At 47.7% G+C, this 22,622-nt stretch overlaps 1 protein-coding gene and 1 long non-coding RNA gene across 6 annotated transcripts in view; one reads left to right on the forward strand and one right to left on the reverse strand.

Annotated features, from left to right (window-relative positions):
• SMIM36 (small integral membrane protein 36) lies at positions 1-20,302 on the reverse strand. Of its 5 annotated transcripts, none has more exons than XM_083805282.1 (2): positions 19,883-20,302; positions 1-42 (listed from the first exon to the last, which is right to left on the reverse strand). In XM_083805282.1, exon 1 carries the CDS (start codon positions 20,257-20,259, stop codon positions 19,975-19,977), a length of 285 nt encoding a protein of 94 aa, XP_083661408.1. In that variant the 5' UTR covers positions 20,260-20,302; the 3' UTR covers positions 1-42; positions 19,883-19,974. The 5 variants fall into 5 exon arrangements, with proteins under 5 accessions (XP_083661408.1, XP_083661407.1, XP_083661404.1 ...); XM_083805281.1 differs by lacking the exon at positions 1-42 and adding an exon at positions 56-1,183; XM_083805278.1 differs by lacking the exon at positions 1-42 and adding an exon at positions 1,200-3,933 and having other exon boundaries at positions 19,883-20,301.
• The window catches only part of LOC310884067, a 23,601-nt gene continuing 7,266 nt past the window's right edge, over positions 6,288-22,622 (forward strand). Inside the window, exons 1-3 of the long non-coding RNA XR_014574013.1 lie at positions 6,288-8,516; positions 8,896-9,172; positions 11,687-14,559. This is a non-coding gene — a long non-coding RNA (uncharacterized lncRNA). The remainder of the gene's footprint in view (positions 8,517-8,895; positions 9,173-11,686; positions 14,560-22,622) is intronic.

Below are 22,622 nucleotides of genomic sequence, written 5' to 3' on the forward strand. Positions count from 1 at the left end.
CATTTACCTGATGTCATAGCACTCTTGCTGCCAGCATTAAACCTGAAATGGGATTACAGCATTACTTAGTAATATAATAGAGAAGATTTACTGCAAGTAAAACAAGTGATTTTAGAGGGATGTGCGTTGTAGCAGATTAGATTAGGTTAGGCTAGATAATTACATTTAAAAATCTGCTGAAGGTTTCTTTCAGTTAGTGTATTTGAGAAAAGGGTATTTTTCATGGCTACAGAACCCTCCAGATTTTGTGGGGACAATGAACAGCTTTGTTGGGGAATAATTCAAACGTACTTCAAGTCAGTAGGAATCTTTAATATTATGGCAATCAATGGAAAATGAGTAGGCTAGCTATAAAATCTCAGAGTGATGTTTTAAAATTCTTTTACTACTTAAATCATCTGTGAACTGAGCCATTGAATCCCTTTGAAAGCAATAGCTGATTTACGAACACCTTAAAATTTGGTGTGAGATCTACAATTTTATACTAAAACAAAAAATGATTTGTTTAGAAAAATTACACTAAATTTCAGAGACAATACGCATCAATTGTTCACTGATGTGGGGACTTCAAACCAATTAGACTTAAGCTCCTAAACAAGAGACAGACATGAAATTATAATTTGATTATCTATGTGACTAATGAAGTTTAATTGCATCTTCAGGAAAATAATGCAGAAACATTATTTTGCAGTCATTTGGCCTGTGTATCAGATAACAGTCCTGCCATGTATTGCATTTGAAGATGAGCCTGTTTCACATCGTAAATAAAATTACATAGATTTCAAATTACACACTGAGAAAAATAAAGGTCAAATTTGATATTAATCTATCCTTCCCAACAAACAAACAAACAACAATATGAAAAAGGCTTTTTTGTAAATGTGATAATATCCCATGGCACGCTTAGTCATAAAAACACAGCTTCTCAGATACCAGTCGTTGACATTGCTTTTAAAACATTGAGAATTTTTCATGTTGTGATTAGCAAATGTGTGCTCATCTGGATTCACAATGTACCTCAAAGGTATTTCAGCCAGGTACATTTTCTAGTAGGATTGCAGTGATGTGTCTTACAAGAAAACTTTCTGTCAGATTGAAAGATCAAATTTCTCCTGGTGGATGTTAGGCAATCAACCCTCTGAGACGAAGAAGCTCCCACAAGGCCAGGAGGTGCTTTGTGTGCCTGAAAGGAGATTAGAGCCACAGAGAACAAGGAGAGAAAAGCAGCACTTGTTGGGCTGGGTACTGGCCTTGGACCAGCTGCACACATTTCTGAGTCACCGGGTGAACCGAGTCTGTTACTGACGGCAAAGAACTTGTATTTCAAACAGCACAGAAATATCCTGCTTTCCAATATTGATCCTGTAGTATTTCCTTTGTGAAACGTTAGTCATAATGTACCAGAATTCAAGGCTTGTTTAGAAACAACAAACGTCTGTTTGTTTTGGCTTTCAGTAACCGTACTGTAAGAGAGATGATCAGGGATTTCAACCTGCTGCTTACGGCTGGGTAAGTGCGGAGCCCTTGGAATCTCTCTTAGGTCTTCCAGCAGAAATAAGTATGTAATTTAAGCTAACAGGCAAACGGGAGTTTTTTTAAAAGACAATGTAGTAGTTAAATTCACTCATAAATAGAATTTTATACACAAGACCAAATCAGGACAACAGGACCTGGGAGCTAAGCAGCTGCTGCTGTATTCAGGTTTGGTTTGGACGGTACTGTCAAGGATCCCTGAAAAATTACATTTCAGGTTTTTAAACCAAAGGCATAATAGAATTCAAACTCATGAGATCTGGGGGTTTAGTCTGTCTCTCGGAAGCCTACAACAGCGAATAAAGAATAACTCTGACTGTGCTACTTTCAGTGTTTTTAGAAGCCTTCTTTTGAACATAAAGCTTTGACAGATGGTGACAAGAGCTTGTCTTCCATCTTTCTCTCTTGGGGTCAAGCATGAGTGGGGAGAATTGGATCTGGCCTGAAAGTGCCCATCATTTTCACCCTCTTAACCCTGCCAGTTAGGCAGCACTGGGCGAGCTGCCTCTCCTGGGGCTGTGGCAGGGCAGGGGAGGCAGCGACTTACAGGCATGGAGGTGACGTGAGATCAGTGCACCTCTTTCCAGGGAGTTCTCCTTTGGACCCACGAGTGGAGGCTTTTGAAGATTTTTTTGTTTTTATCCATCTATATATTTATTCATTTAAACAACGTGTTACCCATGCAGAACAAATTGTTTCTCTTTGGCCCCGGTATTTCATACCTATAAACATTTTTACTTTCTAAAACTAAATGGAAAATGTTTACACTTATACCAAAGCTGGAATAAAACAGATCTACCTTTAAGTCCCTTCCCACAGACAAAGCAGACTACTTTAACTCATGTTAGGTTAAAGGCAGTTTGCATGGCATTGACGTACAAGAACTTTTATCCCCCTTTTTTCTTCCTGCCATTGTTTTTTTTTTTTTTCTCTGCAAACATGTCTGCCATCCATAATCACTCTCCATACCTCATTTTTGACATCACAATCAATGAAGTGAAATAAGCTGTTACTTAATGGGTCTGACATAAAATCCATTTAAGTTAAAGGAAAAATTCTCATTATTTCCTATCAGCTGTAGGTCAAGCCTAAAGAGAACAGAGGGAGTGGAATTTAGCCCATCATTTGTCATCCAAGAGGAAATGGTTTCCACATCCCATTTGGACTACTTAGAGATTTTAAACATTTAGCGAAAGAAAACAAATTGATTTCTTGTCAGTGGTTAAATGGTTGGAGTTTTACTGTGATTGGATATTCTTTCATTTTCAGATTTTTAAAATAAGTTTGCCTGAATTGTATTATTTTTTATTATTGTATTTCTGCTTACAAAGCTACTTTTTTTTTCCCCCTCAATATTTAAGAAAAATCAAGTACAGGAGTTAAAGCCCAAGATGAAAGGAAGCCAGCAATACCAACGAGGAGCCTGGCTGCCTGCATGGCCATGGAACACCAGCTCGTGCAGAGCCAGGCAGCCTCTGACCGTGGGCTGCACCTCCTGCCGCGACCCTGCCGGGCTTCTCGCAAAGCAGCTGGCAGTCTGTCAGTTTTATTTTGTGCGTGTGTTTGTGTTCCTTAAATACATTTGGAAAGGGAGAAAACATCTATCCTCAAATGCACATAATTATCTTGGGTCTTCTAGGTTATATAATTAGAGTTAGTAAAGCACGAATCCTTTTTTCTCTTTTGCTCACGATCTTTTCTAAATGTAACTCAAAAGCAAAATGAACTTGTGTGTTACTAGAGGCCAGCAAATGCCAGACACACTGTCCCTGACATATCTCCAGCCTAAACAGCACTTGTTAGCCTTGCAAAGAGGGAGCAGACGGGCTGGCAGGGACAAGACTAGCTGGGTGGTCATCTAGCTTGGGATTCTCCTGGTTAAGTGGAGATTAATTTCTTTCAGTGTTTCTGCAGAAATAACCTATGGAATTCAAGGACAAAAATCCAAATGCTCTCTCTCTCGGTTGTGGTATGCTATGAAGGATGAAAGGACTTCTGTTTCACAATGCCCCTTCTGGTCAATAGGAAGCTCCTGGTGTGTACCATCTAATGCCAAGCTGCCGGGAGTCATGGCACTTGCAAGAGATGATGACACAGAGGTGTTGAGGGGTCTGACGCTTGATTTAATTCATCTACTCGGCTAGCAGGTAGAGTGATTGCAAAACAAACATCATTGCCATTAGCAACCTTCGTGGGCTTTGCCTCCACCATCCAGTTAATTTTCACCACACCCTTGTGAGAGGGTTGTAAATTGTATTATCGTTGGTGGAAGGAAGTTTCCAGGCAGATTCTGACCTGACTTCCCTTTTGGTTGTGGTAGATGAAAGCCTGCCGAGATCTGGTGGTAGATCTGAGGTGGCTGAACTCATGCTGCTGAGGCTCTGACCCGTCGTTTAACAGCTGGAAGGCCCAAAGTAAAAAAAAACAAACAAAAAACAAACAAACAAACAAACAAACAAACAAAAAAAACCAAAAAAAACTAATAACAGGGAGGTTTTTAGATGCCAGCTGTACAGAGAGTAGGCAAGCAACAAACCACAAGGGCACAGCGCCCCTCGAGCTATTTTTCAGGACTGCAAATTCCTGTCCTCCAGATTCCTGGGTTTGAGGCTCAGACAGCAACATTTACAAGGAGAAGATAAGCTAGTTTAATAGACTCAAGAAATAACAGACAATGCCCCTGCCCAAGAGCTGAAATAGGGGTAACTGCATGTACACAGCACGGCTTTTCAGAAACTGTTCCTTTGGAGCAAACCAAGGATTGGCAAACCTCAGCAAGGCTTATCTTGTTCTGCCGCACTGGACGGTACAATCTTTTTATCTGTATCTTGTGGATGTAAAATCTCAAGGCCACATTTTTGGGAACGGAATGCAAAGCCTTGGAGAAAGGCCACGCTTCAAAATATGTTTCCTCTGTAGCTTCCCCAGCGGCTGGGATGCAGCACTGGCAGCAGATCACAGCCCGGGAATTCCTGAGCTTTGCTTGGACCATTCCTCTCGGTTGAGGTCACACCACTCTCCGTCTTTCTGTTTGCTTTTAGCAGGATCAATTTTATAAATTACAGGGCGAGATAGAGCGCCGGTGTGAGAGCGAGCCCGGGAAAGGCGCGCGGCTGCCCGTGGAGCGTCACGGCTAACCGCGGTGGCAGCTGGCAGTGCCCTCGGCCGGCCCCGCTCTGCTGTTATCAGCCGTGCGTGACTCACTGCAAACAGCCTCACGCTTAAAAGGAGTGTTGGTTGCCGAACTGCTACCGATTCTTTGTAATTTCACTGCAATCTTATAATGTTTTTTTACTTAAATATCAGTGTACATTATAGTCAGAAAGCTGCGAAGCTCTCAGCACCCTTGGCACAGGAAAAACCTCTGCAGAGGTCTCAGTGACATGGACAAAAGTTTTTAGATGAATTTTCAAATCTGATATTTTCAGTTCTGGTGCCATATTGCAATTTTTCAGTGAAAACCCCGATTCCAATATGTCGCCAGCAAAGCTATCTGGGATACATTTGAACTAACTTTAATCATTTAAAAGATCTTTAGAGTGCTTCAGGGAATCTCCTTCAGGGAGAGATGTCTCAGCACACAACTGATCCCTCTCCTCTTCTTCCAGAATTTAAGGGAGCAGACCCTTAAGGTCTGCAGATTTAAGGCCAGCCCCTGGGCAGTTTCACTGACCTGTCCAGACCGAGGGATGCTCTGTGGCTCTGTGGACACACTTGCAAAGTAGAAGGTTAAAACAAATGGACCTTAGGCTGTGCAGTGTAATAGCTGTTAGTCATCAATAGATTGCTGTTGAAAGATGACTGATACTTTTAAATATTCAGGTTATGAATGAAATGTTAAAAGAATGTTTCCTTTTCACTTGAGATTTTATGATATCATGCAGCCATTTCCATAATTAAATAAGTGCTCAATTCTGTCTCCTGTAAAATAGATATTAATGGGGAACTTACTAAAAACAACTGCCAGAAATGTCCCTGGACTTAAACTTCAAAAATATCAATATCAAATTACAGTGATGGTGTAAGTCTGGTGTGAAATCACTAAATGAAATTAAGGTTAAATGTTTTTGGTTTTGAAATCAACCAAGACAGTTTGTTCCAAGTGTTATTTTTGTTGAAGCTTTCCTCCAGGCTCCAGCAGAGACCTGTGCTCCACCACACAAGGGGCGGCTTAAAAATGAATATTTCTAAACACAAAATCCCTCCACCTACAGCACAAAGGAATCATGCTGAAGCTGCAATATCAAAGGCCTTAACATTAGGTAGTATCAGAATCAAAGTCACTCTTAGTCTTTCTGTATATGTCTGTTATGGCACAATGTTTAATGCCAAAATCAAACCGTATTTCTCCTGCAGGAAAAATGACACACCGGGCAAACTGTTCACTTTGGAAGCAGCCGTTTGATATTTCATTTGCTCTTTACTTTTCAGTTCATGGCCTAAGGTTTTATCCAATCTGGGGGTCTCACCAAAAGCCCTCCTGACAATCTAATCTCATCCTGGGTCATCTGCAGAGCCATCCTAACCTAACTTGGGCACTGGCTGTGCTGTTGCTTGGATGCTCACGGCTTGATCCTGCATTCTGGCGTGCAGATGGATGCTTGTGATAACTAGGTACAGACACAATTGTACTCGTGGCTGGGGATCTAAAGGTGCCCTTTAGACTGTTGCCTCTACCCAGTGCTATGCAGCAGTAGCTGAGCTGCATGTTTCACAACCTACGGAAGAGAGCCAGAGGTCTGTAACAGAAAAAAAAAAAAAAATGATCAAGATTTTTGTAACGAGAGAGAGGGACCTTAAATGGAGATGTTGTTTGTAGGCATCCCTTTGCTGCTAAGGAGCAGAGAACAAATATTTGTACAACAGCCTTCACAAATCCCCTCCCCCCGACAATAACAAGCTGCCAAAAGCTGCCTCTCCACTGAACTTTGCTGCAGGTGATAAGCGTGCCTGACTCCGAAAGCGACCGTGGCACGGCAGGAATGAGCCGGCCCTTCTGCTCAGCTCCAGGGGCTGTCGCTTTCGAGAGCTGCGACCCAATGCACCTTCACTCTGACTGATCAGCTCTGCTGCTCTGTGTCCCAAATCCTGCTTTTCCTGTAAGCTGAAAAGTAAAAAACTCAACAGAACTGTTCAGGGTGGGATTTGATGGAGGAGGGATGGAAAGCAGTGTCACAGGAGCACCAGCTCTGCCCATTGGCACTGCAGCCTTAAACTCATGGAATCATCTGGGTGGGAAAAGACCTTCAAGATCAGCAAGTCCAACCATCAACCTGACCTACTGAGTCCCACCACCCAGCCATGTACCTTAGTGCTATGTCCCACATGTCTCAGATACCTGCAGGGAGGGGGACACCACCACTTCCCTGGGCAGTCTGTTCCAGTGCGTGACCTTAGCACCCACCAGGACAGGTCAGCCCTCGGGAATGCAGCCTGGTGTCTGCTGCTGCTGGTGGAGAGTTCCCAGCTTGGAGGGGGCAAAGGGAGGATGCCCGTCCTTCCTCCGATGCTCACACTGATGAGGGGATGAAACCATCCTTTTTCTTGCCAGAAAAGGGCAGGGTGGTGGGGACAGCCTGTGCTGAGTCGGCCCGGGGAGCGCTGCCAGCTCAGCCCAGCCCTGACCTCGCACAGCCCGGTGACTGCCGCTCCTCAGTGCAGAGCAGGGCTTGTTGTGACGGCCGGGTAATTAATGTGCCTCGGCTCCCTGGCTGTAAAATCCCCGGGGAGACGAGGCGTGCATAATTTTACTGCGCCACAGCTAGGTGAGCGTAACGCAGTATTCCTACTCAGGGATGGCTGTGCTTAGCTACCTGACTGTAAAACAGCTGCTTCCCTTGTTTAGCATTGGCAGAGCTGGTACCCATTAACCATCCTGCTTTAATAAATAATACCAGCTTCCCAGAGAGGGCACCGTCAGAACCTTTCGGCTACAGCAGGCTGGTTTTTGACATGGCCAAAGAAACTGCGATCACTTTGTGGTGCTGGGACTTCAGGCAGCATTAAAGGAGCAAGCCCTGTCCCATGCTGCTCTGCTGGCGAGGTTTGAAGCTGGTCTCTTCCATTATAAAATGGGAGCTACCACCAGTGTGGCGATGCCAGAGCCAAGAAGACCTCGACTAATGGCAGATCCTGCTTTGTGCAGAGAAATCCCACCCTGGTGCAGCAGCGCTGAGACTCCTGCCATGATTTAGGACCTAAGGGAATCCTTATATGTGCACATACATCCCTACATACAGCAACATCCATGTCTGCAAACTTCTGCTCCATCCAGTTGCTACCCTGGTTTCATAACAATTCCTGTTTTCTCCTCCTTGGCTCTCCTGGCAGCTGAACTGTTCTGCCCTGGTTTGGGACTGCTCATCACCTGCATAAAGGCACTGAAGCAGCATCAGGGAAAGGTTTACTGACACTTCTCCTGTATTTCTGTACAGTTTAGTTGTGTTCTCTATGATTTATATTTTGTTTACTTCACCATCTATTTTTGATAATAGAATCTGCAAATATACATATAGAGCAAGACTGTTTTGTATCTGTATTTGACGTTGATAGAATAAATTAACTTTCCTACAGATTTTCAGTTATAAATCTGCTTCTATCATGTGCCGCACAACATCAACACGAGAAGGAAACGTTTGCCTTTACAGCCCTTTGCAAACATGGTTCTCTTCCAAGCTTTCTGCCTTGCTACTAAATAAATGTGTACACAAGATAGCGCATGTGTGTGTGTGTTACTACAAAAGACTATTATTTACACAACATCCAAACCTGTACAAACTCCAGTTGAAGCAGCACTTTCTAAGCCATGCGGCCATGCCCACACCACCTCCAGGACCAGAACACCCGCACGCAGCAGAGCCCAAACCTGCGTTCCTCTGCGGAGCCTCTGGCACCTGGAGCTGCTGTCCGCCAGCCACTTCCAGCACCGCCTCGACACTTTGTGCTCACTAAAGCACGCGACACAGCAGGAGCCTGATTTAAAGGTCAGAGGCTGTTTCTCGCTTCACAGGCAGGCAGCAGCATGGGGCGGCTGGGTCAGGAGCGTGGGGCGAGGAGGGAGAGCTGTGTGCAAGTCACGGGCTGCCTTCAGCCGACTTGCACAGGACACCTCGAGGGGATGGAAACAAGAGTGAAAAGGAGTCATCCCTCTCTGTCCTCTCACTGTCCCTCTTGGCACTGACACTAATGTCTGAGGGACTGTGGGACCGCAGACCGGCAGCACTTCCAGGTGCCGGGTCTGACCCCACAGCAATCGTGGTTCATCCTGGCTGCGGGATGCAGGGAAAGAGGAAAGCACTGAAATCAGCATCTCCTGACCTCGTGACGTTCTTACCGCCATTTGTGCATTTTCCTCCATTTTAGTTGTACAAGCATGTTGTCAGCTCCTGGAAGCCTTGCAAAGGTGTACGTGTGTATGCACTGAAAGGTGGCCTGTGGTTTGCCATCTAGATTTGGCTGCAGGAGTTATAGAGATGGGAGCAAAGACTGGGGGGATTTACACCATCTGAAGACCTGGGCTATATGTTGCAACATACCTCTCGCAAAGTAAACATGGCCTTGCATCATAAACCAGAGGCTGGGGCCAAGAAACAGCTCAGCTGGAGAAGGCACAAAATCAGGAGAGCACAAGCCCGTTCAGGTAAGAGAGCTGTATCTAAAAACATGCCCTGACATACTCACAGGAGGAGGGTAGGTATTTCTGAAGCTGACTATTTTTTTCTTGCAACTCCCCAAGCCTCTGAGCTCATTAAAACGAAGACGCTCTAATTTCCAGGAGGGGCCAAGAGGGAAAGGTCAAGGAAGGACTGCTTTGTAATGTCAGATCTCAGATTCCGGCAAGAACAGCAGCGGAGTTTTCATTAAGCCACCGTCAAATGCTAAATTACTGTGCTACTGACGTAAAGTAGGACGGCCACTGCCTTATATGCAAAAGGCAGTGAAAGAAATGACCTGATGGTTTACTGCTTGTGTACAGGTCTGCCTTCTGCGATGCACAGGTCACTGTACAGGCCTACCAGAAATGAGACCTCAGCTTGGCAAAGCCGCAGCTCTGGTGGCAGCAGCTGGCCCTGCCTGGGTGAGGGCAGCCAGCACCGCTGTGCCCGCGGCGTCACACGCCCCCTCCACACCAGGGGCTTTCATCCACAGGAGCCCAGTTCTGAGGGCACAAAAACACACAGAGAATGAGGTGCTTTGCCAAATACTGAAGTCTCTAAAACAAGCAAAGGAGCTGTTTTCGTTGTTGCGCCAAGCCTGCAGCAATGCAAGGAAGCCCAGGGAACCCAGTGCAATCTCTGCTAAGGGGCATGCTCGGCCTCTCAGGGGGCTCAGCTGTAAGCCCAGAGCTGCTGCTTGTCTCCTTGGGCTTTGCATTTCCTGACAGGCATCAGAGGAAGGCAGTCGGATTAGACAAATTCCAACTGAAACAAATATTTGATTTCCTTCATCCCATCTGCACTTTGAAATTCCTGCCTGGCCCAACGTACCTAACGAGTAGCAAAAGCCATGGCCTGAGGCCCTTAACGGAAAGCAAAGGGAGGGGCTGCCTCCCAGGGTGCTGCCTGCGCCTCTCAGCACAGCTGTCCTGTCTTTTAACAGTTAATTAGCTGGAGCAATTAGTGGTCATGGTGTTGTACAAAGAGCAACATGGAGTGTGAAAACCACAGAGAGGTGCTGGACCTGAAACCAGGGCGCAAATGGCAGAAGGCCTCGGGCAGCTCCCCCAGCAGCCCCATCACGTCCTGACACCAGCCACATGGTCACTGTGTGGCCCCATGGGCTCGGACCTTCTCTCCTGCTCCGTGTGTGCTCCCAGCAGATCACCAGCGTGCAAATCCTGGTGGTCCGTGGGGAGACACAAAGCACACATGGGGGCTGTGCCTGGATCCCAGAACACAGTTTTGGGGAAGATGATGCTCAGGAGGGCGACTGCTTCATGCAGCTGACTGTCAGAGCACCTGCACTGTGGCATGAACTTTTGGGAGAAGGAAGAGGGAGATCCGAGGGGCAGGGAAGGATGAGAATCAAGCTGGGGTGACTTCTGAGTTAAAGTCGAGATACCATAATACCAGGTGAAAATAGAAACACCTGTGATCTTTATACAACAACCTGTAATTATGTGCACAAAGGCACACGTCTCTGAGTCTGTAGGTGTGTGCATGCATTATGCATTAATGTGTACAACAGCCAAATAAGCTGGCAAAGTTGCTTTTCCTTCTATACTACCTTTAACTAGGAGACACACTTTACAAATGTTTCAAGTTTTCAAATCCGTGGCAAACATCACAGCACTTTCTGCCTTCTCTTTGAAGGCCAGAACCTTCTGCTTTGCTTCCCCCCGTACCCGCTGCGGCCACCCCACTATGACAGGGTGCAGTGCTGCTGGGCAGCCCACGTTGTAAACAGGAAAGCTGATAGTGCAGGGGTGCAATAGGGTGGCGCGGGGAGGCAGTGAGCCCTGGCCCATCATCTTCCCCTGTACAGATTTGGTGGGACACAGCAGCCCCTGGAAATCTACCCGGCACAGGTGGGGGCTGCGTGGGGGACTTGTGGGAGGCTGCACTGCCCCACAGCCAGCACCGTGCCTACGGACCCGCTGGTGACATGCGGCCACCTCACCCTGCTCCGTCCCGGGCACCGCCTGCCCCCAGCGGGGTCACCGTCAGGCACACTGGTTTTAACCCCAAAGTGTCCCTTTGAACTCAGAGCTTATCTGAGCCCTCGTTACCTTCTGGCGGGTTATTCTGTGAGCCTGAGCTGGGCATGATCTGGCCAACGAAGCTTTATCTGCTCAGGCAGGGAAGCTGGTGCCCTGCAGGAGCAGAGCTAATCTGGCAGGGTGGTGCCGAAACAGCGAACGGCAAATTTTGCCAGGTGTGAGATGATGCTCTCAAGGGCTGAGCAGGATGTGGTGCTCAGGAGACCACCCCATGCCCACGGCACCAGCTGGGTAGCTCCTAATAGCAAAGCTGGACCTGGCCTAAACCAGGTAAGAGCAAGACTTTGTGAAGTGTATCGACAGAGAGGCACACGGAGGGCACAGCCTGGCCTTTCATCATTTTCCTTCACCTTTTCCATCCAGTGATCATGCCTTCACTTCTGCTCTAAAAGACAGCAGCAATCTGGGCTCTCCAGTTTCTGTGCTCTGCTCCAGGTTACCCCGTGCGCTCCCCAGCACAGACAGCACAGCAGGCCCACGGCGCGGCATGCCTGCTCCCCACCAGCTGTTCTACTTCAGCAAAACAGGAAACCGAGATCCTACGACATGACCGCGCTGCAAAGCTCTGCCCCTGTGGCACGCATGCTGTAACTTTCGGGGGAAGCTTCAGCGGGTATGCTTCAGTCCCTCTGATGCTGCACCTTGGTTTTGCCCTCTTGCTGAAGACACCTTTGCTTGTCCCTCCCAGATGCAATGCACTGAGCTGGGGGTAGGGGGGGTGCTCCCTCCCACTGCACGCCAACATTTAGGATCAAAACCAGGCATTCACCTTCAGCAGATGAACTGGGGAAAGCATTTTCATTTTGCAAAAGGGGAAGAGTGGTGAGTCCAGCTGCAGAGCCATTTCCCATTAAGCAGCCCACAATATCATCTTATATCCTCCTAGTGACAGTTTGTCTGCTACCCCACAGAGCAGCTGGACTTTTGTAACGCTGAGAACACAAAATCCCAAGCGGAGGGAACCCTGGGGATCTGCCATGTTGCAAAGCTGGTGAGACAAAATCAGCTGGAGAGAAAGGAAAAGGATCCCTCATCCCTCCAACGCTATAAAGATAGCAGCAGAAGAGGAGCACGCGTCCTCCCAGACCCAATAACCTTGCCCAGATGGTCACAAAACCACGCAGGCTGGATGATGCCAAGCCATGTCCTCCCTGGTGGCGGCTGTAAGCTCCCCCTTGCCCTAGCAGCTCCCTGACCCCTACCACAACAAGCTGGTAAAACCGCTGTCCTGCCAAGGAGTGCAACCACCAGCACGTTTCGTAACTACCCAGCCCAGGGTCATGGCGTTAACACTTCACAGTTATTTTCTCCATGCCAGAATGAGTTAAGGTAGGAGCCTCTGCCCTGGCTTTGAATTTCCTGGCTTTCCCCATCTGCGTCACAACACGATTCTTCCCAGCCAGCCTCTTCCTCAGATGTTCAGAGTTAGCGTTGGGAGCCCAGCCAGCTCTCCTTCCCAAAACAAACACGGGGCCTCCTGATGCCAGAGATTTGCCTTCTATTCAATGCCCCAGGGACAAAGCTCTCGGCTTTACAAGCACTGCCCCGATTCTCAATTCTGCAGAGGTATATAAATAAAAATGCAGCTTTTAGAGAGCCTTGTCTGCACTAGAAAAGACTTGATGGCATGTCCCTACAAGCTGCCTCTCTGCATCAACCGTAAATAGAGCCTCAATTAATTAAAGCTGTTCTTTGCCAGGTTAGCATACACTGTTTTAGCAAGGAAAATAAGGCTTATTGTCAAATTGTTTTTACCTTGTATGACATCTGCCTTGGAGTTTTTGCTAGTAATAAAACCACCCACCCATTATTAAACCACCCTGAAACCTAATGCCTAAAACTGTCTAAACCTAATGCCCCGAAGAATGATAAAGTACCCATCTTGATAGAAAAGCTTTGCTTTCCCTTCAACAGCTCTGGGTTCACATCTGCTCTGCTGCTGCTACCTGCGTGCTTTGCCTGGAGGGCCAGCAACTGCAGAGCTGCTGGTGGCTGATGAGAAGTGATTCAGTGGAAATCCTGCCATGAGCCCTGAAGATAGCAAGCCACATCACCACACTGCCGCATGCAGGCAACAAGCTGAAATCCAGAGTGATCCATCCTCTGCGCTAAGGGAAGTGCCCTCAGCCTCCAGCAAGCCAGGGCTTCCCCTTCTTTTGGAAGAGGAGGAGAAAAATACGTGACTCATGGCAAAAATTTGCTTAATATGCTCCTGAAAGGGGAAGAACATGCAGAGAAAAGGAAAGAAAACACCTGTAATAAATACTGCATTCCTATCACTATTAATATTCTCCCATCAAGTAGTGTCTTTTCTGTCGGCTGGGGAGGGTAAGAGGCAAACCAGCCATACCTGACGAACATGGCCCGTGCAGACATTACATCACGTGCTGCTACTTTACTTGATCCACCTCTCCTGTGTGTATTGGCCTTGATCTATGAGTGCCCAGTTTCCAGCAATAAACTCGAGGTGACTCCCCGGAGCGTCCAGGCCTCTGTGGCGTCACCTGAAGGCAGGCGTGGAGGGGATGCCGGCCTCCTGCCTCCCCTCCCTGTCTTGTGAGGCTTAGGCCCAGAACTGGCCTGAAATTGTAAATCTATTTTATTTCAAAGTGGTGTGGTTGGGATAAGAAAATAACAAAAATATTACCTAATGAAACTGTATGAAAATATGAATGATTTAGGCAACATCATGAGGTGGATGCTAAGCCTGCTCACGCTGAAGTCAAGAACAGCTAAGCTCAGTGTATTTTTAGGGTAATGAAAAGCTATACTGTGGGCCCAAAACACTGAAATACTGAAAGAGCAGTATGTGGGTGCTTCAGCAGTACATCCAAGTCTGCTGTGTGCTCCAGAACAGGCACATGTCTAATCAGAGTAGATTAATAATTCATAATTAACAGTATCTCGATAGCACCACCCATGACAGAATCTCATGTTCCTTCATAAATATTAATTAAACCAACCTGACACCCCAGCTGTGTAACAACGATTACTGCCATTAGCAGATGGAGGAACTGGGGCACGGTTTCCCTGCCCACACGGGGCACCCATTGCAGTGACCCAGCGCAAGCCCAGGGTGAGGGACACGGCGCTGGGTTCGGGTGCCTCGTGACAGCCACCTGCCTCCCAAACTGTCACCCCGACTGGCACGGCGGGGTAGAAGGTCCTCGTGGAAGGGTGAACGCCAAGCACTGCCATTTTGAGAGGGGGCTGAGCAGCAGCATCTCCGAGGAGACCAGAAGGCCTGAGGAGCAGCGAGCAAGGAGACAAAAAGAGGAGCTGCGGTAGGAAGCTAGAGATGGCAGCAGGTCTGGTTTTCCCATTTTTTGTATTTCTGGGATGGTTTTCTCTTGCTAAGCTAGATAGCTTTCCACTGTGAGTGTCAGGGTGATTTGTAAACGACTCGTTTAGCTTTCCATCACCCCAGCACTGGGGAGTGAATCGCTACCCAGGGTCCCCCCAGCTGCCCCAGGAGCCCTCCCAGGCAGCGGCAGCTGCCCACAGACACCAAACGCCCTCTCACAGCTTCCTCACATGCACATCCTCACCACGGCTCCGGCCATCACTTCATCTGGCACCAAAAAGCAGTTATTTGGGGTTCAGGCTGCAAAAGTCCTCTAGGGATATCAGCGACATGCCTGCACGTACTTTCAAGGCCCAGGCCCCTACAAAACAGGACAGACGCAGAACAGGGAGTTGGGCCCTTGGGAGAGACAAACACTTGGGCTGGAGCAGGAGCCACAAGCTAATGCTTTGCCTTGCAGAAAGTACAGAGGTAGCTATGAGACGTGCAGTTTCTAATCCACCTAGAAGATGGCATGCCAGGCTATAGGGCTGCCCTGCACCTGAAGCAGTATTGGCTCCTGGCTGGGAGGACAGCGCTTCTCATTAAACACCCCATATCAAATCCTCTGCCTCTCGGTGCTCCCACCTGAGTGGCAGCACTACACAAGCTGAATAGCTGATATGGCAGGGGAGGTGGGTCTGGGCAGCAAAACCCATTCTTAATCTCTTCTTGCAGCCAAGGGGTTGTACTTGGATGTGTTACTGGGCTTCTATACTTAGCACCATCAGAGGATGAGCATTTGCATCACAATAACAACGTGCTAATAAAAAATGAGGGAAAATTTATCCCTTTCGAAATTCTAAAAACCTCACTGCATGGGAAGCAGTTCTCCCTTGTGAACGTGGGTTAGTCTGTCTGGGCTAATCCCCTATTCATATGTAGTGGCTTATTAGGGATTTTAAAAAAACACTGAAGGCTTAGACAGTATATTTACAGTGGAACAGACTCACACAAACTATATATTTTATTTAAGCAATAAATTTAATGATACATTTGACTTGAATTAATGTTGGAGAAATCTAGAAATCTGTTCTTTTCTTTCCTGTTACTTCTATGAAGCCCTTTAATAAAGGCTTTACAGAAGCAGTAATATATAACTTTAAAAGGGTACTAATGCCAGTTGAAAAAGAGCCAACACAGACTGAATTCCTGCCTCCTGCAGAACAGCAATAAATCCTCCCACCGGCACTCAGTTCCATTCAAGCCACAGAACTGCAGCCTGTCTGAGCCCTGCGGTGACCACAGCTCACTCGAAACAAGAGCCCTAAGGGCTCTATGGCCACATTTTCCCAGATTTACAGCAGCTCCCTCACCGACTTCTCTGCTCTCTGTGATTTGGGTATATTTTGTTTTGTTAGAAACTACTGGGGGTGGTTCATGGAGCAAAATTCAAGTGCAGCCTCTGCATGCCAACTCTGTAGTGACCCCGTTGTGAACCCCACAAATGTCTGAGAGAAATCTCATTGCAGAGGGCAGAGAGAATTAATGTGAAACAGAGCAGAGAGAAGCACAAGGGGAACATGAGCTGCCAGGGATGCCCCACAAGCCAAGGGCAGACCTGGAAACAGAGCTGGTTTCCTAAATCACTGTCGATTCATCCAATGCTCTCCATCTCATACTGCTTCTGAATAAATGCTAACACCATCTTTATCACCATCTTATTCATGTGCAAATGGCACTCTAGTTCAAAACAGTATTTCTATGCTAGATATCCAGGACTTACAACATTACCTAATCCTCTAGGCAAAACACATGTCCACAGGGGGACAGTTACGATTAAGTGAGGCCCAACTCCACAGTTAGCTGAATGGCAATGGAAACGCCAGATATGGAGCACGTGCAGAGGGCTACATGGCAGGTCCAGCAGCAAAGCCTGTTCTCAGGATGCTTTTTATACCACGGGAATCCCAGCAAGGGATGTGCCCTCGGTCCAGCACATTTTAAGGAAAATGGCTGCACTGCACAGCTACCCACACCCATGGCAGAGGACCACAAGCACTCAAGGGACAGCAGCTTCAAGGGCATTTTCCTGCGAGCTCAGCCTGGTAAATGCCCATCTGCAGGCACTAATCCTGCCCAGCCACAAGCAAAGCGCTGTAGCAGAGACCTCCATAAAGCACTAACACCATTCACAGTGACTTGGTTATTTGTGATTCTCTGTACTTAGCCGAGGGCGCTCTCCCTGCTTTAAGTACACCAATGCTGTTCTACTACAGGCAAAGCTTTAAGAAACCCATTTTTTCCCCACTGGGTACACAAAGTCCTGTTGCACTTTAGTCCCTCATCCTCCGGAAGGGGATTTTGCCTGCTGTTCATAAGTCCTATCAGGAGGAAAATGTCATTTGCTGCTTTTAGCTCCACGTTTCAGGACAGAGTCCACCAACTCTATCACAGCCGATAAGTTTTCATAGAGCTAAGCGCTGTGCTCCTCAGAACTGCTCCCCTGCTCGCAGCGCCCCGGGCACTGCCTGCGGCATCGCAGCCCGGCTTCGTATCTACAGCTTTAGCAAGGAAACAACCACACCAAAATCAACAGATTTGCCACTGATGATTCAAGTAGCCAAGAGTTTTTGGTTGATATACGCAAAATATTTGCTGTTAGAGAAAATTATGCTTTGGGAGAATTTCTGCTATCTGAAGTATTTATTAATGTAGCTTTGCAAGTCTCTGTCTCTGTATGCATAACTGCTTACTCAAGCACACATTGTGTCAGAAGTACAGCGGCTGGGTTGTGGTACCATTGCACTATTTCCATGACCTTTGACAAAGAACTGTAGACCTTTCTGCTGGCATCGTGGCATTTTATACATCTCACATCAATAAAGAAAACAGCTGTGATGACACTGATATTTTTGATCTGTTTCATCCCCTCCAACTCTTCTCAGCAAAGATTATTATTGCTGGTCCCTAACACCAAGGATCCCTTATCACTGAGGAGGCTCCTTGCATGCTAGATGATGTACACACATGCATCAAAAAGCTTTAAAGAGCTTACAAGTTAAAGATAAGGCAGGCAGGAGAGCCCAAGGAGTGGTAACACTGGCCTGCCTGGGTGCCACAGGCCACAACATACCAGCAGCTCAGTCACTGCCAAACTCTGCCAAAAGCACCAGAACCTGCAGTTAATTAACTGAACTTTTTTGGTGCTAAACAAGCAAAACAAGGCATTCAACGTAGTTATTTCAGTATGATATGTGGCAGAGGACCATGCCACCAACAAAATTTATCAGCTGTTTCACCATGTTGTGGTTTTTACTCCAGTCCCCAGCTCTCACCTTCCTTCCAAAATGAGGTGCACCTCTGACACACAAGGCTGCAAAGGACAGCTTGAAAACTAAATTCTTGAGGATGAGATCAGGTTTTGACACCCCTTCTTTCTCCCCCAGAAAAACAAGCAACCACCACCATCACAAAAAAAACCCACATTCTGCCTGTTTCTTTTTTAATTCAGAAAAATACAAAGCTACCCTCTGTCTCAGGATTTCTTCTCCAGCGCCAGGATGCTCTGCAGCCTGACATGTAAATCAGCATGGCTGGGGATGCAGCGCAGGTTGCTGCCCAGCTGGAGCACAAACTGTGCAATCCAGCTGACAGCTTTACTCAGTCGTGGTTTGAATTTGCTGCAGTTTATTTCTGGAGGCATTTAAAATGCCTGTCTAGAAGGTGTCAGGACTGCTGCACCCAGTGAGTCATCCACTACGCCTGATGTAGGCTGGTAATAAATCTGCCCCAGTGCTTACTAAAGCTTTGTACAGGCCTCGGCAGGTACTTCGCACAAAGATGACGTAAAACAGCGAATAGGAGAGATAACTGCAACTGTGTGGGTCTGGTGCTATTTTTCCCTTAATAATCTTTTGTTAGGATCTGCCAGTTAAGAAGTGCTGTACACAATAACTCCAGCCATCTGCCCCAAGGGATGCAGTAACATAACATCAAGCATCCTGCATTAGGATTTCAGAGAACAGATTTCAGTTTTCTGCGCTCGGGTAGAACAAACCAACTTACATCATGAATTTCCTGTAGCCAAATTAGTGTTATATATATATATATACGTATGTACACGCACACACAAACATATATATGTATAAAAAGCTAGCTTGGCCACCAGTAGCAGAGTGCAGCAGGGACCAACGGGGCCAGTGGCTGCCCAGCACCCCGGGGGGGTTGCAGCCCGGGCTGGGGGTGCAGCAGGACCCAGCTGGCTCCAAGCAGCTCGGAGCATCTGCACAGTGCTGCACCCACTCCAGTGGCTCCGAGCTCAGCATCCCTGTTGTCTGCCCCTTTGTGCTTCACCTCCAGGACAAAGAAAACATTTCTCTTTCTTGTGGGAGACAGTAACTTCAGGGCCAAGAGGGAGAAAAGCAGCAAGATGTAGAAGAAATTAGTTGGCCAAAGAAGGCCCTTAGCTTGTAGCTCCTAAATTATGGGAAGAACAACAGGAGCCAATGCAGATTTACTGGAGATACAACACCAGCCTTCTTGTGGCCCAGAGACACCCAGCTGAAGAGGGGCACAGCCAGAGGAAGGCTCAGAGGTGAGAGGGATGCACAGAAATGCGCACAGAGAGCCGGGACGCGGCTGCATCGCTGCAGGGCCTGCTTCAGTGGGGAGGACAGCGGCAGTGACTGATTCCTATGGCATTACTGGTAAATCTACCCCTGTTCACACTTTCCTTGGGGAAAGAAGCATTGTACCAGGCTTTGCCAGGAAGTATTTTGTGTCCTGTCACATTCCTGTGGGTCTCACCGTGGCAAGGGGCTGCTGTGTGCTGCGCATGGGGGATGAGTGCCAGGACAGGCTGGAGCTGCCCTCGGGGAGCTGACAACAGCACGGGAAGTATTGAATTCTGATGGGAGCAGCAGCTGGCTGCTATCAGAAAGGCGCTATCTCTAACCTTTTGAAATCCTTAAGCATTTCTTTTCTCACTGGAGAGATGAACAGCCTGCCAAGGTCATTTGCACTTGGAAGATGTGCAGAGGCTGCAGGGCAGTGCAGCTCAGCCCATCGGGGCTGGGATGCTTTGCACAACACTACTCCTGCAAAAATAGTGACACCAAACACGACCCGCAGCTAAACCAAAGGCCCTTCTCCAATGCCGGAGCAGGTAACGCGTCACTGCCTCCGGCTGCCAGCAGGCTGCGAGGCAGCACCAGCATAAATGGAAATTAGTCTCGTTATGGATGACAGGCAGCAGTGCAAGCCTGTATCAGCACAGGATACAGCTGAACACAAAACGACCCCTTTGGCAATAGCGCTGTAGCAAATAAATTGGCATCTCAACTTACCTTGTGAACGGGTTATCCTTTTGCAAACGGAGAGTAAACATAGCAGACGAGGCAGGCTGATCGGCAGGAACTGGAGCGCAGGGCAGGTCCCTTCACACAACAGTAGTCCTTTTCCCCGGCAGGTCGGAGGCGTTCTCGTAGGCAGAGACGAGTCCCTTTGCCCAGCGGGTGCCTGGGGAGCCCTGCTGCATCACCACCAGCCGGATGGGAGGCTGGCTGTTCGCAGGGACTTCGGGAGCATATTCCTTGCTGGGATCCTTCCCCCTGCAGTCATAGAGCACGCAGGAGATCAGGAAAACCAGGAGCAAAATAACATAGCTAGCTACCAGAATGATGAGATTCAAGGTAACAGGGTCAATCTCCAAATAAAACTCCATTTGATCCCATACTATGGAGTGCAAACCCGGACAGTGAAGTTTCATATGCACGAGTGAGCGAACGCTAACTGATCAGAATAGATGTATTGGCTTTGCGGTAAAAATACATTAATCCTCAGGTCTCCTGTAGCAATGGATTTCCCCGAACTGGATGATTAAAGCAGCTCAGTTTAATAACTTAAGCTCCTTCTTTTAATGCCACATTGCCTACAGTGGCAGAAGCTAAATTTGAATGCTATATTGACAGCAAAACATCCCCCTTGGTCAGGGACTCTATCTTTCCTTGACAGGCAGGCACCAAACCGTGTTTCCTCTAAGGGCATTTTGCAGGAGCTCCCCCCTAAAGGTGGGTTTGGGCCCCAGACCAAGTCACTGTGGCTGTGGGCTGAATAAAACCAAGCCATTCACTAGTAAATGAGTACAGAGATAAAATAGGGAGAGAGTCATTTGCAAGGTAACTTTTCTCAAAGACTAGTCAGCCTGATTCTGATTTCAACAAAACCTTTGTACCCTGCCCCTGGGCTATAAAGGGCCCTTGAACATGAATTAAAAGCTTTTATTGCCCACTTCCCCATTAGCAGCCCCGGGACACATCTCACACTGCCACAGGTGATGCCCAGCCAGCACTCACAGCCCTGTCCCAACCAGCCAGATCTGTTGCCACCACAGCTTCTCCAGCCCGGGCAGCACTAATTTCTTTTCCCTACACAGACTCCCCGCTTGCCAAAAATGGCCAAGCTGGCAGCGTGGCTGTCCCGTGCCTGGGAGCGGTGCCAGGCTGCCCAGCCACAAAACCAGCAAGAACTTTTCGCACCTTCAAGGTTTGCATTTCTGAAGCTGATGAGGGAGCAGCGATACACACGCAGCTGCCACACATTGCCTGCTTGTTTCCATGGAAAAGGAAGCTGGAGAGAGCATCCCTCCTCCAAAGAGCATTGTACCAGGTATAGGACACCAGGAAGGCAGATGGGAAGGGCAGGAGATGATGCCAACGAGCACCCAGACCCTACGTCAGCACACTCGCTGCTTCCACGCAAAACTCCAAGGTTTTGGTCAGCATTACAGCACAGGAGGGTCTTAGTAAGAGATTAGGCTGTCTCAGTCTTAGTGCTGCCAGAGCTGTGGAAAAGGGCTTTACGTGTCAGCGGGAATCCGATCCGGCACGTCTAAGCTGTAAGAAATATGTCATGGGGCCATCCGGCTGCCGCAGACCTCGACGCACGCCGCTCATTTTAAGGCCAACATCGTCTGCGTCCCCCCAGTCTGCCCTCACGGCCCTGTTTAGCCCTTAAGACATTCGTATCAGGGAGAAATAAACACAGAGCCGGCACTGCAGGAGGCATGTTGAACGGAGAGGAGGGGAGCCTGCAACAAGAGGATGCGCATTGACGCAAGCCTCGTGCTGCATTTGTCACCCATTACACACACATCCAAAGCCGACTAAACTTGGCTTTTGAGCATAGTTTAGACCAAAACTGTGATGTTTCAAGACAAGGTAAGGCGTTCCAGTATGCAGTTCTCCTCCAAAGCAATGATGAATGGAGCTGGGACTTGGTTTCAGCTTCTAGCTGGGAACATTTGAAAGTCTTTTTAAAATCCCTCCTTAATGACTCAGAAGTACAAGTACCTTTGAAAGGCAGAAGGGTTCATGGTTTTAAAATTCAATCACCTTGCACTACAAAAAGTTAGTACCAAAGTAATAAATTATATGTAGTTCACCTGTTGGCAGAGATTTGTGAGAATACACATTTCAGATTATGTTTAAGGGGATTTTGAATTAGTTTAAGTCTTTTAGATTAGTCTCCAAATAAAGCCTAGGCTCTGTAAACTCAGTACCATCCTCACAAAAGCAAGTTGATGTTGTTTTTCTCCCTTTTATTTAAAGATCACCAGAAGGTGAATTTTCTCTAACTCCTCCCACACTGATAGCCAGCACTCAGATTTCGATCTGATGTTGCAGCCAGGAGATGCACGATGTTAAGCATTTAATTTAGCAAGCTTTTAGAGGGACTTGTCAAAAAGTAAAATCTGAAACTTGATTACTGCACCACCTCCTGCCCGGCAAGAGAAAAGCCTCCCCGGTTCTACATCTCTGCAGCTTCCCGAAACAGTGCCTTAGAGCGAAACCACGCCGCGTTTCCAAAGCGCCTCCTGACGGCCGCACCCAGGCCCGAAGCACAGCGAGCAGACCTCGCATTTACGCTTCTGTTGCGACCCCTGGGGCCCCATCCCCGAGCTGCTTGCAGCAGCCTTGCACTGGAAACTGGAGTCTGCAAGTGGATTTGTCCAACGCACATTGCTTCCTCCCAGCCTGAGTCCAGAGCACGAGGAAGGTGTTGACTTTGATACTCCTGAGCCAAGAA

Source organism: Anser anser, assembly GCF_964211835.1.
Source record: "Anser anser genome assembly, chromosome: 19".
NCBI lineage: Eukaryota > Metazoa > Chordata > Aves > Anseriformes > Anatidae > Anser > Anser anser.